At 32.8% G+C, this 18,699-nt stretch overlaps 1 protein-coding gene across 1 annotated transcript in view; it reads left to right on the top strand.

The window, feature by feature from the left end:
- LOC149791324 (uncharacterized) overlaps nt 1-18,299 on the top strand; it is a 111,859-nt gene extending 93,560 nt beyond the window's left edge. The window contains exons 19-25 of the mRNA XM_089971336.1: nt 3,098-3,183; nt 3,511-3,581; nt 8,553-8,688; nt 9,204-9,297; nt 11,738-12,823; nt 15,933-15,992; nt 17,572-18,299. Coding sequence (XP_089827462.1) covers nt 3,098-3,183; nt 3,511-3,581; nt 8,553-8,688; nt 9,204-9,297; nt 11,738-12,823; nt 15,933-15,992; nt 17,572-18,299 — 2,261 coding nt within the window. The remainder of the gene's footprint in view (nt 1-3,097; nt 3,184-3,510; nt 3,582-8,552; nt 8,689-9,203; nt 9,298-11,737; nt 12,824-15,932; nt 15,993-17,571) is intronic.
- Nucleotides 18,300-18,699: the final 400 nt, after the last annotated feature.

Here is an 18,699-nt window from a genome sequence, read left to right as displayed (position 1 = left end):
GAACCCGGGAAAATCCCCAGAAAGAACCACCGACCCACGAGAAGCTACTGGCAAGCTTTCTCACATACTCTCATTGGCTGAATCCGAGACTCGAACCCATGCAGACAGAGGTGAGATGGCAGTGATCCGTAACAGAGAGCGAATAAGATCACTGGGCAACTCGGTAAATCAATAGATACCGTTTGGTAAGTCAAATATCTATTACACATATTTTCGATAGTGATATGAGCAGAGCAGATCAATCAATAGAAAAACCTAATCCTATTTTTTTTTGGGAGAACCTCCTCAGATTTTATTACATGCCGCAGTTTTAAAAGCATGTGTAATCATTTTAACCTATCGGTGAACTCAGTCAGACAGTCAGTTATGTCACTCCTCGTCTGTTCTCTGCATCTTTTCTTTGTCTCTTTATACATTTATGTTTAGTGCGCATCCAACTGCATAGAGTTGTTTGTCCATTTTGAATGTTTCGATACTACTTTCCTCTTGAGTCGCAGGACCTTAATTAACCAAAACATGTGTAACTATGTAGTACCTTATTTGTATACGTAGACTAATAAGCACTGATGAGTTCAGATTTACTAACGGAATATTAATTATTATATTTCCCAACATAACTTTTCCAATAAAAATGTACATTACATGTACAAAAACAAAAAATTGAATTGAATGCGAATTGACTACACTATAATATAAAAATAACATGTTAATGTAAATATTCATTAAATATCGGAATGTCACCATTAGATGTCAAATAATACCTTACTTCTCAGTTCATTCTCGTTTTTACTATTGCTGGCAAATCCATTGACCAATTTGCACACAATCTAATTTTTACATTATTAGTATAATCAGCTGTAATACCATTTGAAAGGGTGCAACTAAATGTCATAAAAGGCTCCTATACTCCTAATGGTTCACCAGAATAAACATAATATAATTGTTTTATTATGTTTTTCTAAACACACAAGTATCCTATGTATTCTTACAGTTATTTTCGCTTGAAGTTTGCAAAATTATCCCAAGTCTCTTCAACTCCCTAATCGATGGCTGTAACACAGGGCATTAATAAGGCAGCATAAGGTGTGCAAAAATGTTGCAAAATAGTTGCAAGTTTTATAAAATTACTGCAATTTTTAGCAATCGATAGTTCCATCTGATTCTGTTAAGTCTTTAAGCTAATTTCTAGTAAATAAAAACAAGTCTATAAATAAGGTATTTTAAAGTAACTGGTGTAATTAGTATATACCAATTCATGAGCTGAAATTGTTAGTTTTAATTTTGGAATGCAAATAGTCTTTGCTCATGTGGTATACACGTTTGAGTGGACCTAATGGTTTCAACCTCGACGATCAAGTTCAATCCAGTGAAATTGTTGTTTCTGGCAATGTAATAACTTTATATTGCACCACCGTATCATATCAACTTACCTCATACAACATTTTCCATATACTTTGGCAGACATACATGATGTATCATACATGGCGTACTTACATCATGATTTAATAGTTTCATGCTACATAATCATAATCCATGCTACGAATGCTTCATGTGGCACCATATACGCACCTGAAACCGCGATAAATCAATGGTTCGCCTAACGTATTTTACTGTGATTTCATATAATGTAATGATACAAACTATTGCACACAGGTATGACACTAATTTGTTATGATCATTACCAGTGAGGATCGGAAAGTGATATTTCTTTCATGGCATACTAATTCCATTGATTTTCACATTATACACGAATGAAATAAGTCTAAGACATCGTTGAGAAGAAATACGAACATTATATATAGATGTTGTAAATATATCTTGCGAGCTTGAAATCTAAATTGTACAAACAATGCGGGGGGATCCAATATTTGTACAAAGACTTATTCGTGGTCAGATTTGTAAGACGTTGGAAGAAAATGATTTGAAACATATTCAGACATAGATAGAACAGAATAATGGCAAATAAGCCATTGTATATGTAGAGTTACTAAACTCTTAGAACCGGAAAATATAAGATTTGAAAAGAATGAAAATTGAACAATTTCATGATATAGTTAACTAGAGATTTGTTGCCATAATAGCCTGCGTCAAACCGTTACAATTCATAACATATGGTAAAGAAACAAACTTGAATCCACCAAAGGAATGCATCAAAATAAGATAGTCCTTCTAAGGAAAGACGAAGTTAATCGGGAAGTCAATCATTATCTGGATACTTGCAATAGTTACTATTCCAACTCAAACAGTTGCAGAAGGATTTGAATGATGAAGAGCTTAAAACGTTCGTTGATGACTTAAAGCGATGGTTGAATGATATAATAACTTATTTTACAATGCAGATTTAAAAATGTCACTTCAAATATACTGCACTTATATACCCACCAGATCAATAACAATCGTTCCAAACAAAACGTGAACGATAAGATTAAAGATTCAAGTTATCACTTTTAAATAACTCTTAAAGATTAATCAGATAAAACATTCAAGATGCCAACAATGAATCTGACAAGAAATGGTAATGATGGTTTAGTACATGATATTGTATATGAATTTAATGAGAAGGAAATATATAAACGATCTTCAAAATGGAATGGGAGCTTTAAAAAAAGAGGAACACGATGCTGTCAGAGATTGAATGATGAGATTGTATGCGAGTTTCATCAAATGTAGACTTCGATGCTTGATGTGATAACGTATGATGTGATGGGTTTGGAGTTATGATAGTTATATAAGACAGAGATGTTATGCCCTTCAGCAGGTTAATAGCATATATATTTAAATTAATATTGAAGTTACTTAAGATTTTGTCAGGGTTAACAACTTTTAATTTTGCAAAGAATATATGAATACATTTACATATATAATTATCTCCTGTACCCGTTTTGGTCATGTATTATTGGGTTACAGATCACATGTCCAGTGCTACACTTGCATTTAACGTTGCATTATGAGTCTGAGTTTCTTTGTTGCTATATTATTGTAATGGGATCGGTGTTTGATAGTTATATCTATATGGGACGTATCGATGTCAGCTCTTTTTGGTGCATTAAATGTGTTGAAATAAAGATGCAGCTTAACAAAGTATGCATTGTTTCAGGAACATCCTGGATGTATGGGAATGACAATGGCATGCCTGATTCCATAGGAGTTGTGCTTAATGTTAGAGAAGATGGCATGGTTTTGGTATGTTCAACAATCCTATTTTGCAGGTTCATTCTTGATCATGTCTCTGCACCCAAAAATATTTATAAGCAAAGGACCGTTCATTTGTTTAGTGTAAGAATAATTAAGCAGAGAAGAGAATTTAACTATCTGTAAGGAAAGTTAAGCCAATCGAAATGCATTAATATTGGTGTCGTTAATCGGAATCATTTATGTCTTTGGTTTGATACTCTCCTAGCATGGATGAAGAATGAAAATTTTAAGATATACATTTCCTAAACCGTAGATAGTTACTATGTATTTTCTTATATATTAAGTTTGATGACAAGTAAAACTATTTCATTCCAGGTCCGCTGGCCAAATAAATATAAATGTTACTACAGATATGGTGCAGAGGGACAATTTGATGTAGAAATATGGTATGTGTTGACTTTTTTGTACAAATGTACATTTTATGTCACTTGATTCCCCAGTTAACACAAAATACTTATTTTATAGTATTAGCGACGTGAGTTTCGTGCAGAGAATAAATATGCCACAAAAGTGTTTTACTCTGAGCTAACAGTATTAGGCAAAAAATAAAAAAAGTGTAAAGACAGCTCACTCTTGCTCAAGGACTTGAAATGATTTTGATATTTTCTATAAATAAAACACCATTCCCGCTTTAAACTTCATGTCAGATATAGTTTGTGTTGTGATACTTATGTTGTCCACAAACTTGACATAACGTTAACTGAAAATATTTTTCAATGAACCTTTTACACAAAATAGTGACAATTTTCTTTCGAATTATGATTCCGTTATTATGGATTAAATAATGGTGACAACTGTGAACACAGTCATCTCAAATATATTGAATATTAATATACATACGATATATATCATTGCGAAAATGCATTTGTTTTATTTGTAATTCAGCTCAGAATCCCTTTGCGAAAGAAATATGTGACACATATCAAGTGCATGCTTTGAGATATGTCAAATAATGTTTCATCTTTTATCTGGGATTAGTGACTTTAGATTTTCCAGAAAATATAGGGGAAATGCGGGTGGTTTTGCAGTTGTCTTTTCTGACAATTATACCATTAGGTTTTCCGTCGCCACTATCTTTATCTTTCTGTCTTTCCCTCTGTCTTTGTCTGTCTGTCTGTCTGTATGTATGTATGTATGTATGTATGTATGTATGTATGTATGTATGTATGTCTGTCTGTCTGTCTGTCTGTATATTTATCTCCCTCTCTAGCGTTGTTTTGAACTAAACGTTTGGTTTATGTAAGAAACCAAGTATGGAAGTCCAGGAACTAATGTGATGACTAAAAGAATATTTGTTTTTATTTAGAACCTTAATGTGTCGATTCTTCTGTTTTCAAAACACATGCTTTCAAAGAGCACTATGTATATATGAGAGGGTTAAGCACAAATGAGGTTTATAACCCCACATGACAGTAGATGGATGAAAGTATGTCTTTCAAATTAGATAAATCACTACAGTATTATAGCAAGAAGTATAATCGCTTTAATTTAATAAGTTTTAACGCTGTTCTCCAGGTTTTTGTTGTTGTTTATATTACATGTTGGTTTTTATGAGTACTGCTGTTACCTTAAAATTTTGCTGTTATGTTGTCTTTACACCATTTCGTTCTCTTGCAAATAAGAAAGATTATGTCAGGAGAAATAAATTAATGAATTATTCCTAATTGTAGGATGATGTTTAAGTCATAGCAATTTTCCAATTTTGTTTCTACAGTTTTGATGTGACTTTATTCTTTTACTTTATGCAATGTTTGATATTGGGCTATATGTTTTGCACACAAAGGTATTGTTTCTTATTTGTGTTGACAAAACAGTTTTATATGAATCTTTCTTATCAATTCACCTGTATTATATAGTTTATTTTGGCTGAAAGTAAACAACGGTAAGCTCATACCTACAGATCTCTCTGTCATTCCCGCTCATATGAACTCATGAGATAAAAATAATGCATTTGTATTTGACGTTGTGCACACTCGGTTGCATGAGTTAGATGTGGATTAATTTACTATCAGCATAACGTAATGGACACTTTATTTAGCATTAATCTGCAAACGTAACTTCATGACGCAAACATGTAATACTAAGTAACATAATTCAATGCAATTCACATACAATTAAATGTACATATTATGTTATGGCCAACTTTTATTTGATTTTACTTGTCTTAAAATGAAATTGAACACCTTATCAGATCAGCAACAATAGGTAATTTCTGACATTATTTGATGTGCAATATATAAAATATAACGACCCTTTTCAATAATAAGGTTACATGTATTTGATAATGCTCTAAATATAATTTGTGCACTTTTAAAATGAGCTTCTTTTATTTCATATGCAAATGATAAATACAAGGAATAATACTTTAACTTAATTGATGAACTCACAGAGGATATCCATTATGATCGCTGCTATTTCTTGTTTCGCTGATGGAAGGAAAACATCAGATAATTTCCTCCATATATAAAATGATCCTATAGAGATTTAAGTAGGAATGCCCCTTTTACCTTTATAGGAGCTACCGTTATGAATATCTCTTTCTAAAATTGTGGAAGTTGTATGAAAAGATTAAGCTGTTTGTATTTAATAATATTTGAGTAGAGAAATTGGACAGTATGTCTAATGATTTCCCACAATAAACATATCTCCGGTTTACATTAAGGGCATCTGAATTAAGAAAATTTCACAACCCTATCATCTACAACATTTCTTATGCATGTGTTCATCTTATTCTGGGTAGATACCCCATATCTTTGATCCTTATTTCAGAAAAGCCCTATTTAACAATTCTCGTTAGATGCAGAGAGTATACATTTTTTTATCGATATAAGTTGTTACAATCATCTGAAGATTTGGTTAGATTTGGGTTTGTAACCATGATGCATGTTTGAATAAATGTAAGTACTTAAATGAATCTGAGTCTATATAATCAAGTAATTAACCACTGCGGTATAATGATAATGCATCTGTGTGCCTCATTTAAAAATTGGTAATTACTCTCTTTACAATACGCTTTAGCTGTTCATCTCATTTCGTGGCCTTTGGACAGAGTTATTGAAATGATACGTTGTAGGTTATTTGCACTGTGCTAAAAAACAAAAATAGAAAAAAAAAAACAACCAATCAATTTCGGTTGTGGAGGTCGAATGTACTGTTGAAACGGCCAGTTCAGAAAGTCAGCATGTCCTACCCGATTGAGTCTTTGTTGTTAATTGAAACTAACATTAAAAGTGCTCTGTCTACAGGAAATGATTTCAAGAAGACAGTAACGATATTGATAGATAAATTGCATCTTACTAAATTTGGAAAAGGTATACGATTAGATTGACCATAGGTTACATATGAAGAAGCCGAATGAATACAGAGATACAGTTTTATCCCAGTTAGTTTCAATTTGTTTATAATAATTTAATAATTGGACTTTATTTAGAATCGTTGGTACATGTATAAAGACATATTATTGATACATCAAATTCTGATACGTCCATGGCACAATAATATGCACATGTAAACATTATTGGATACGTGTGCTATCAGTTCTATTACTATAGATCAATGATGAATTTGCACTCATTAATCCTTACTGATGTATTAAAATAAAGCTAAAATTTAACGTAATAATAATCCATTGTCTAAATGAATTTAACACGGTACACAATTTCATCGCAGTTCTTTCTTTCTTCCGTTTCCCCTTCCCTTCTCATGTAACAGACAAAGTACGTAAAAAATCTTGAATGAGAGAAAACAGGAATTTGGGTTGGATGAAAATATTGAAACTGAACTTGCACCAAGCAACCTGCAATGATATGGTTTGTTGCAATTGTATGTGCACACTTCCATTATGATCTATCCACAGGGTTTATATTAATGAATGATGCAAAGTCGCAATAGCCGGTTGACACTCTAAAGGAAAGGTCTTGGTTTCACGACACATATAATGCACTGTATTTCATTTATTGTTGTTGTTGATGTTTTAGTTTCTTAAACCTATTATAAGGTACTAAGAATCGATTATTATTAATTAAAAATTAAAATATCCAAAGAGAATGATAATAAATGTTAAGTCAAACTGACCAAAGGAAGAGAGACAGAGAAAGCAAGAAAGACATATATAGAGAGAATGTTATGGTAAGTAGTAATGTTACTTTAAAAATAATAATGACTTAGATCAATTGTAAATACATGGAAATATTTTTGTTACTTCTTGTTGGCTTGTCATTTCGCTTAGATTCTGTTCCACACTAATTTCCATGCACCTGTACATGAATGGCTGAATGTTCAGTATTCAAGAACTTAACTATGTATTTGTGTTGCTCTACTTTCTTCATTAAAACTATATTTCATGTATATATACTAAGCGTGAATTATACCGATTTAATGAAGGTGAATGAAAACAAACAACTTATCAATGTGCAAAAGTGATTGTGAATTGGTACAAAAACTACATTTTTGTGTAGGACACACTCGGCAGGGATGTGAGTTCATTTTTTCGGTCAATACAAAGTTCTTAGTTGGTCTTAACTCTGTTCAAAAGGCAATATGTGTATTAGTATGTTATAAAAATAAAATTGACGTATAGTATGTATGATGATCGTCAAGCCTCGTTTCCTTTTAATGAAAAATGTAAACATCTCGACGTATATCATTGATACAGTGTGTATATATGTATATATATATATATATATATATATATATATATATATATATATATATATATATATATATATATATATATATATATATATATATATATATATATATATATATATATATATATATATATAATTTTCACACTAATAGATACTGTAAGTTTCATTTAGTTTATATCATTTTAATGCCACTATTCCAACATTGTAGCTTGTACTTACTTGTGATAGTAGTAGTAGAAATAGTAATAATAATAATAATAACAACAATAACAATAATATAATACTAATAATATTAATACCAGTTTATAAGTGTGGATTTGTTTCCCTCTTAATAGGCAGGTCATATGGGTGGTTGAAATAACTAACTTGGTTCCCATTTGATGAGATAGGTCATGTGAGGTTGTCTAAGTTGTGTAATATTTTCAAAGAAAATATAATGTGCAAATATCTTATATTTTTAACAGACATTAACTGGGTGTTATAAAGAATTTATACAAAAACATTTTTGAATATATTTTTGTGATCCATCAAAAGCATGTTGTAACATCACTACTTTACTTTCCATTACAGTCAAATTAACACCTTTAGTATTGCATCTATTTACATTGATTGGCCCTGTAGAAATAGATGGTTGCAATAAATGGTCTAATAATTAATATTCGTACCGATTATGTGCATGTTGTTAACAAATTATTTTGTGTTTTCCAGTAAGTCACGTGATAATCAAATTGAGCATCACATGTCGGAAATTGAAAGATGTGATCCAACTTTGGACTCGTCAAACACAAAACCAGTACCAACAGGAAAAGGCCAGGACAAGAATAAATTCCCAATGAAGAAAGGGGTAAATAAATTTACGAGGACACGTATATTTCTGATATAATGCTTAGTGTTATCTTATAAATAAAGACATGCTATATCAGTAATGACTATCGCTGTTATGTTCGTGATCTAATCATGTGCTTCATCATATGTTGTTTTTCATTTATTGCTCTTAGATTCTTTAGATTTTCCATTGGATGGCTCTACTGTTTAGGCACTGATATGCGTATCAGTTACTGTATTTGATAAAGACATATACGATCAACTTCGACCATTTATAATTTTTGTTGCCATGAGAAAATGCATTAAAACACCCAAATATATAAAATATATCCCAGGATGCAAATATGCAGATTTATCCAATAACTTTGATGCGTTTTATCTAATAGTTGACAATATACACTTAGCACAGTTTATTCCGTCTAAAATATATGGAATGATGTTTTTCTCATAACTGGTCTCTTCCATCCCTCGATTGCATTTAACTTGTCAACGTTAAATGTAGAATGGAATTTATCTATTCTTTTACTTTTTCAGAGACATGAAGCTTTATCTAGAATTTCCGTCCATGAGCAGACTGAATCAAAAAACGTTGTCCAGGAAATGTCAGATTTACATGCTCAAGGAATGAGTATGCAGTACACCATTATTCAATCTCTTTCTCTCTCTCTATTGTTTGCATCACCCATCCAGTCTCTATCCCCACTGCATCGTTTAATAAATGTTTTAGCTTTGATATACATAATCAGATGAAAATATATGATCGTTTCCTCATTTAAAATGGATATTTGGTTGCATGCTAGAATTCATTTTTAGTTTTCGTCACTCTCTTGCTTGGCCCTTTCACCTCCATCTCCTGGACACTGGTGCAGCATAATGTGCCTCCTAGAGCAAGTCACAAGACTTCGAGGCATGTCATGTCCTTGAACACTGCTTTGTCAGATGCAGCAATTTGGGCTTAGACCACAATACAATCGTTTGAAAGGTTGCTTTTCTGGAGGAGAATCACTCTTCAGAGGCCCCATTGTTTCTGCCTGTGCTTCACATACAGATATCTTATGCCCATGGGTATATATGTGCATATTCAATATATCAGCAAAGATCTTGCACAAGATATCAGTAAGGGAGATACCTCTGTTGTCATAGTCATCAAATTCTTACAGTGGCGTCTTGAATGAAAATTGAAAATATTCATGCCAGTTTATATTTTTGAGGGGATATGTACGATCCAACTGATGTTGATGATGATGTGTTTTCTATTTCAAAATATGCTAGAATTGTCGAGTAACTTTCTTCATTTGAGTTAATGTATTCATTTTGGGTTTCTCTAGTATATCTGTTCCTGTTTGCAATAATTGATTTAAACGCTGATTTACACTTTGTATATGGCTTGAGGTCAGCTTTAGCACTTGAGGATATAAAGCATCATAAATTTTAGTTTTTATTATGTGTTGCCTTATTATATTCTTTATTCCACCAGTTGTGTTGTGTTGTTATCACATTAGGTACCTTGCCTCTGGTCTGAAAAATTGAACCAATATTGTGTTATAGTTGAGCTAATTTTGTTGTTTGAGAAGTCAAGATCAGTTTCAAAATATCTCAAAGGTTCAAGGTGATGACAAATGTTCAAGGTGATGACATAAAAGATATAGCTTAGAATAAATGTTTACTTCTCTCATGAATTCTATAATACAAGTAATGTTTATTGTATCAGAAAGTTCCTTCATGTCATGCACATTATAGTACTGATTCACGTAGGTTGCAGGTCATAACACTCGATCATAAAGTGCTTAACAGTGAATAGTTCATTGCAAGAAACGCACTCTGGTGGGTCTTTGCCTTTTAATATGTGGTAGTGAGTTATATAAGTATAACCAATTCTAATTCTTGCAATGACTACCTCCTTCTTACAGATGGTTCTGCAGGAAGGAGTCCAGTCTCCTAGGGTTGGCTTGGTGGCATGAAGTTTATTATTCACTGCACCATTCCATGATGTCTGCCACTTCTGACATAAATAAATTTTGATACTGGGTTTAAAATCAGTATACGGTATTTGAAAATCAGATGGTTTGAGAAATAAGGCCATTTTAGCAGTGTGATGTGCTTTTGCATAACCTTTAATACCAATATGACTGGATAACCAACAGTATACTATATTGGGGGAGGTACTCAGTTTAGTATTTTTGATGAGAATATTGGTTAGTAATGGGGTTTCAAGTTTTCTGTTGTGTAGTGATTGAAGTACTGATAGGGAGTCAGAGAAGATAATGCTGTTTAAAATACATTTTTTTCGATATAGAGCAAGGTCTAATGTTCTGATTTCGGCTGAAAAAAATGATGTACTGTTTGGTAAGCAAACATGTATTGTGTTTTCAACTAATGAAGGCTGCGGCAGCCTTTTCCTCATCCTTTCATCCATCAGTATAAGTTCTTTTGTAGTTTTTAAATTCGGTGAGGAGTTCATGATAAGAGTTGTGGAAGATGAAATGGTTTGTCTCAGATTTGTTTCCATCGTACTTTTGGTTGATTAAGTAGCCAGGTAGGTGTTTCGGAGATGGACGTTTTCTGAATGTTAGAAACTGCCAAGGCTGGATGATATTCTAATGCCAAAAGAAGGTATGGCATTTGGTTTATTTTTGCATAAAGTTTTGTATTTGGGTTGAAAAACAGCCGAAAAAGCAGGGTTCAGAAGCTTTGATCTTAATTTGAGAGCATACTGTGCGGAAAGAATTTCTCTCCCATGTGATAAAGGTGGTTGATTTGATTCACTGAGAAGGCTTTCACATCTAATGTCTTAAATGCTCCTAGAGCGAATCATATTCCTTGATGATGAATTGGGTCAAGCATCATCAGATATGACTTCCTAGCTGAACCATAAACAACGCAACCAAAGTCCAGTTTGCAGCTAATTAACGTTCAATATAAATTAAGGACGACTTTTCTATCAGCACCCCAGTCATTGTGCGCTACAGCTTTAAGTATATCTAGGATTTCAAGCATTTAGCTGTCAAGTTCTTTAGGTGTGGAAGAAAAGTCGGTTTTCTGTATATATATATAATTCACTATTTCAGACATGGATCAACATATGGTCATACAATTGATAGACATCATTAGAGAAGACAAACTTTGGAGAATTGGAATGATATTTCGAGAGAGAAGGTATCCAGCAATCAATATCATGATGTGTGCTATAGAAAAATGTGGATACAACAAGGTTGTTCAATGTCTTCTTGGAGGAATGTCTAATTTGCTCAGGAAAAAAATTCCCAATGCAACAAGCGTATGGTGTGGATATAGACCGCATAAACCATATACTCCCTTGTTTGTGGTTAATCTTCGCAAACACACACAAAAATCAGTGAAGTCAAATCTCCCAAAAACATTTCATGACTATGAATTTGTATATCGGTACGAATACACCCCCAATGACGAGGAAACGTTTATTTCAGAGCGGTATGCTGGAACTGGAACTACCATATTAAATTTTGAAGATATTGAATATGTTCATGGTGTTATCGCAAAAAATACAGAGAGACTTATGCATGGACATAGCAATCTTAGTATTATCACTGCATCTTCTGTCAAAGCAAGTCGCTTTAATGGTTGTTACAATAGTCTGTCACTGGCAGAAACTCTATGTATAGTTCTATATGTCCCAGTAAAGGGAATCATCCCAGTAGGTGAGAAGGAGTTTCAAAAAGATATTGATGGAATTGCCACGGATGTAAGAGAGGGTGAGTTTGTGTTTTATGGAGGAAGCACAGCAGGAGAGAGGCATCCTAACTTACGAATGGGCTGCCGTATTTCATCAGACCACAACAATGCTGGGACTCTTGGTGGATTTATTGATCTGCCTGGTGACAAAATTGGTTGTATCACAGCTGCTCATGTGGTCTTGAATGAGAAGGAGAAACAGAATTTTGGCAAATCTAAGAATGAACAAAAGAGATTTAATGATCAACTTGCAAAAGGACGGATTTTGAAAAAAATATTCCAGCCTTCACCTGACTCGGATGCATTTGGAAAGGTCTGTGAGATAGTGTATGAGGAGGGCAATGATTCTACACCCACTGTTGATGTGGCTCTCATTGAAATCACTGATGATGTTAGAAGACCAGATGCAGGGAATTTTCCATCTGATAACTCTCCAAATATTGGTATGGGAAAACAGAATTTGCAGTGTACAGGAAAACTGTTAATTTCTGTAGTCTTTATCCCAACAGTGTTCTCAGTTTAGTGCTAACATAATTTACTTTGTGCTGCATGACTTACTTAAAAATTAAATATTAATAAATTCCTGATACATGTTACAAGATCTAATAATTTGTTTAAGCTATTTACCAGTGTATGGGTATCTAATGAAAGCTACTGATATCGTCTTCATTGCATATATATGTTAATTAAGCTATCATCACTGAATTAAAACCGATGTGTCTGATGTGTCTCATGCGAGATTGAATCTCAAAACATCTGTTTAAACATAATTGGAGAACGTGTGTGGGTATGATTTTTGAATTTTTAGCGTAGTTTTAACAATATTTCAGTCATATCGCTACTATGTCCGCAGTGTGGCAGTTTATAGTGATGTATAGCACTGGGGCATGATGCCACAGACATGTGGCATCATGTCTCACCAAGTCACATTATTCTGACACCAGGCTGACCAATCCTAATACTAACCTCTTAATGCTGAGCACCTAGTGAGGTAGCTGTTAGTACTAATTTTATAAGTCTTTGGTAAGACTCAGATAGGTTTCGAACCTGCGACCTCCCACATCTGAGGTGGGCGCTCAGACCGCTAAACCACCGGAGCGGTCATAAAATTAGAGAAAACAGTGCTGGTGTGGAAGTGAGAAAATTCAGGACCAGACGTTTGCAATCCTTGTTTTCCTTGAGGCTGTGCTTTACCAGTAATGTAAAACACATACTGGAGTATTTACTTAGAAAATACAAAAGAAATGTTATCTCTGATAAATACTTCGCAAGGCAATAATTTTCTGGATAACTTTTTTGAGCTGACAGGGCCATATGGTCTCGTGTCCAGCATGTACCATATATATCATGTAAGAATTAGCTAATTTAACATTTGAAAAGTAAAAGCAATATAGTTTTCAAACAAATTAAGCAGAAAACATACTGCCATGAATGATTTACAAGCTTTTATAAATCATGTACATTAGCCATCAAGTATGGTTACTGTTTTAAAAAAAAATATGAAAAAAACAACTTTAAAATGGCTCCATCATTGCAACCAGTCAATAGAATTTTACAAAATTTAATTATGGGCATTCTGGTTTAGAGGAATTTAAATGTTATGTAAGTGATGCCAATCTGCCATAAATTATAACCACTGTTCCAAAAAATATGAAAACTTAACCTATTTATTCTCAAGAACCAATCAACATAATTTTACTTATATGACAGAAAGCAGTAAGGCATATAAATATGTCATACCTATGCAAAGAGATGATGCCAATCTACATACAATATGGCCACCTTTACCAAAAGTAAAAAAATTAAATGACTTTTCTAATATTATTCAACATAATTTGATTGAATTTGACAGAAAGCCCCATGATGATTGATGTTCAGATTTATATAAATAATGTTTATTTGCCATAAATACGACCAATATTACTTCAAATTGATAAGCCTTTAATGGCATTTCTTGTCAAAAATGTATTTGACAGCTTAGTCACATAAAGGCCCTTTCAGATTGGTTAAAATGATGCTAATATAACACATAAATGACTGCCATTACTGAAATAAATAATCTGTAAATGGCTTCTTTTCAGAAAATAGCCGAGTAAAATTTTTGAAAAACATTTTTGCATTACCCAGTTTCACATTTGTGGAACTTATGCCAAGTACGCATCAAAACTTTTTGCATGTACTAAATAATAAATCCGTTACACATTTTCTCAAAAATCACTGGCAGTAGTTGAAAGAAAGCATTATGCCATAAAGGGCTTTTAAGTTTATACAAATGATGCTGATTTGAATGTTGTTACTAAAAATCAAACTTGCTTTCTCAAAGACTACTTACTAAATTTGACAGAAAGTGTCCAAGCTTGAAGGCCATTTTAATCGTACTTGTGATACAGGTCCATTACCAAAAAAAAGAGCCTCATTACTAAATGTAGAAATAATATTCTAACAACTTTGACATGCTGGTAAAGAGGCATTTCAGTATTGAACAAATTCTGCTGATGTGTTGTCAAATAAAGCTTTGAAAAAAATTATATGAAAACCATCATAATGACCTAGATTTCATTATTATGTGCTCATTTTTTTCATGGATAACTTTACATGGTCAGAATCATACAATAATATTTGATACTACACAGCTTGATACTGCAACATATGTGTCTAAAAATAGTATATTGTATTAGGAGCAACGTCGTAAACAAATAATGTGCACTCATGTCATAGATGCTTTAGCTTTTAGTTGATTAGATCTGTTTGTAACACATTAACCCCTGGAGTGTCTTTCATTTTTGCCTGAAAATCGAGAAGGAAACACATTCTGAAAGCTATTTCTGAATAGACTCGAAAACACCAAATCCCCAGTCATCTTTCAATAACATACTGCCTAGTTGTGTTAGAAACATCGTTTTTCATTGGTTATTTGACTTGAGCATGAGCAGATGGGTAAAAGTTGTTTGGTTTCTTTTGTTGTTGTTTTTTTTGCTAAACGGAGCCATTATTATTGCATGGAGACCACTCTTTATTCCAAATGCCCATCTTATCCTACTTTTTGCAAAGGCGCATCTGTCTATTTGCAGTTCATACAGGTTTGCCTTAGATCTGAGACCAAAAAGTCGAATTTTGGGTTTAAAAAAGTCGGGTCCAAAAAATGAAGTTTTTCTGTTTGTATTTTGTAGTGCAACTAGATATTCCAGATTATTTGGTATCATTGTAGAGCTACATATGTCTACCTTTCTATAATACTACCCACTTTAATGTATCATGCATGACCATGACGCTACAGAGCTCGGCAGTAGGCTACTGCCTCCTGCCCCATAAAGTCGTCGCTAGGGGTTAATGTGTTAAATGAACTAAACAAGCAGTTTTGTCCATTTGAAAGTAGAGCTGATAAAGTTAATGATGTGGACAAGTTCACTCAGTCAAAAACGAAACACTGAAACAAGCAACCAAATGAAGATATTTGCAAAATGTCACTGTCAAACATGAGAGACACGATAATTGAAAATACTGTTCTGGTCATTTAAACAGTTATTTAGAAGAAATGTTTGACTTTTTCAGAACAGATTAGTTCAGACTATGACCAGTACACTCTTGGGTCTGTAAAAATAGCACAGAAAAGTATATGGAGGCCATGGGCTATAACGTAACTGTCAGAGACGTACCATTTTATAAGTCAGTCAAAACACTAAATTCGAGAAAAAAAATGCATCTGAAGGTTTTGGAAGGAAACTAAGAGCTTCAGAGAGAATAAGGCAACTGGAAAAAGTATTATTTCCGTTGGCCAAATGTAATTTCATGCAACAGCTGCTTTGCAGTTTTCCACATTAAAATATTTTGATAGTGTTAGGCTAGCGAAAGAAGAGATAAACTGTATGATGCAGGTCACAGTTTGGTTCCTTGAACAGCAAGCATGCAAGTGACATGGCATGCACATATGACTAATTTATTAAAGTGATAAAAAGAATTTTAATAAATATACTTACATTTATACATCTTGAATTTCCTCAAAATGTCCTTTTTAGTTGTGCAAATCTGATTGATAAGACCCATGTCATGGAAAACGTGATTCACACCAAAATTGCACTGTAACTTTGACTACATTTCCAACTGAAACCACATTTTCTTTAATGAACTGAAATGACCCAATAAATCCAGTCCATCTTAAACAGAAATGCAGAAATGAGTTGGATAAACAAAAAAATAAAATCCATCCATTCCAAACAAACAAAGTGTTTTCAATGTGTATTAGTTCCAAATTTGGTTCTACATTTCAATTTTAAGTAGACCAAAATGAGAACTTTTCTTAACCTAATGACCAGCAGGTGAATAAGTTCAAAGGTTACTGGGCAGTGATATGTGCGCATTAATATTGTTACTGTGTATTGATGAATCTATGGTTGTGATTTATTTTCAAATACAGCTTTAATTACTTTGTTTCTTATTATATATTCATTTATTATTAGGCCTTAGGTAGGAAAGTGAAATGAGCATATAATAAAAAGGTTACTGCTTCTTGTATGGGAAAATATGAACTTGGTTTTTGGGACTAATACTGCACTCTCAAGGTCATGAAGTATTGCTCGGAAAAAAACTCATTCATATTTTCCCATAGAGATGCAGTAATATAATGTTACCAATATCCCTTTTATTTTGCTATTTAACCAGTGTCAAAAGGGTGAAAGATCTATTAGGCCCACTAGAACCTCTTACTGATAAATGTATGAACTGATGCAACAAAATATATATGTAAAATGCTAAAAATATGTATAGATTTTGCTTTTAGGAAATCTCAGCTATTTAGTTCCGTGTCATGCCAAAGGAATACAAAAAACATTATACGAAGGATGTGGTATTGGTAACATGTCATAGAATGAGCACTCTTAGAAGTGTGGACTTTCTGTCATTGTGTTTCATTTTAAAAATCTACTTTTCATGAAATTGATAAGCCAGGCCTGACAAATTCAAAATGCATTTTATCCTAATTTGCTTCTGAAGAATGAAAAGTTACAAAAGGATGTTCATGTTCACCTGTGCTTAAACCTAAAGTGAGAAATTTCTTTTGTTCTTTCTTACATTTGCAAAAATTCTGCATTTTCTGAGGAATCTGATGTTAATTACAGTATTCATATGTTGATACATAATACTGTCTCATCTAAAATTTAGATTGAGATCCAATTTTTGTTTGTTTTTCTTACAGGTTTTACAAAAGAACGGCCAATGATGTATACTAGTGGGAAGATTCGAGAGGATTTGAATCCTATGGATAGTGCATGCAATGTGGTGAAGTATGGAAGTTCTACAGGCATTACGGTTGGTTCTCTGATGTGGAACGGAGCATCCGTTCGGATGTTAAATGATAAATGTACATCGCGGAGGAGATGGAAAGTAAATTGTTACACGAACTATCCAACATATTTCAAACAGTTGGTCATAAAATCATGTGATGAAAGAATACCATTCTCGACATACGGAGATTCAGGAGCATTGGTATTCCACTGTAATCATGGAAACATTGGAGATTTGGAGGCTATAGGACTAATTGTTGGTGGAAGTACTCACAAGGATTTAGGATGCATAAATGTAGTTACACCAATTAAGGCTGTCTTTGAACAACTTGGAACAACTAGGAATTTTAAGTGTTTTCCAGACGTGGTTCATACAGATCAGATTGTCCATTCAAGGCAAAGTCTTGAAATCAGTCTTTTGAAAGAGTCACACAATAAACTTGAAAAACAAGTACAGAAACAAAAGAATGCACTTACAAATCTAAATGACAATTTAGAAGCAATAAAAACTGAAACTTTAGTAAACCTGGAGAAAAAAATGGACAAAACAATCACAGAGACCACTGAATTGAAGCAAGGAATGGAAAGTGTGATTAAAATGCTGACCGAAATGCATTCAAAGTTTATGGAAAATAAGTAATCATATTACGATGTCAATATTGATTCTACCGTACATGTGTATATATACATTTGCGTTAAATGTGTGTGTATTTGTGAAAGCAAAGTAGTCAAGATTATTAGAAACTTAAAAAGATTTTGTTTATTAAAACTCAGTAAGTACAGATATGTAAAACTGGATGTGAACGTAATACACTTATTATGGCAAGAGTTTCAAATGTTTGAAAACTTTACCAAACATTCTTATTTTGTAAAACTTGATACAGAACTTTGTATATAAATCAACAAAGCATTATAAAGATAATCCTGATAAAGGAAATAAACCAAAATGTTTGTAAACTTAAAAAGATTTTCTTTATATATATATATATATATATATATATATATATATATATATATATATATATATATATATATATATA

This window comes from Sinohyriopsis cumingii, chromosome 9 (genome assembly GCF_028554795.1).
Source record: "Sinohyriopsis cumingii isolate HCF-2022 chromosome 9, ASM2855479v2, whole genome shotgun sequence".
Classification (NCBI taxonomy): domain Eukaryota; kingdom Metazoa; phylum Mollusca; class Bivalvia; order Unionida; family Unionidae; genus Sinohyriopsis; species Sinohyriopsis cumingii.
The sequence above is the reverse complement of the archived record's forward strand: the minus strand, read 5'-3'. Positions and strand labels throughout refer to the sequence as shown.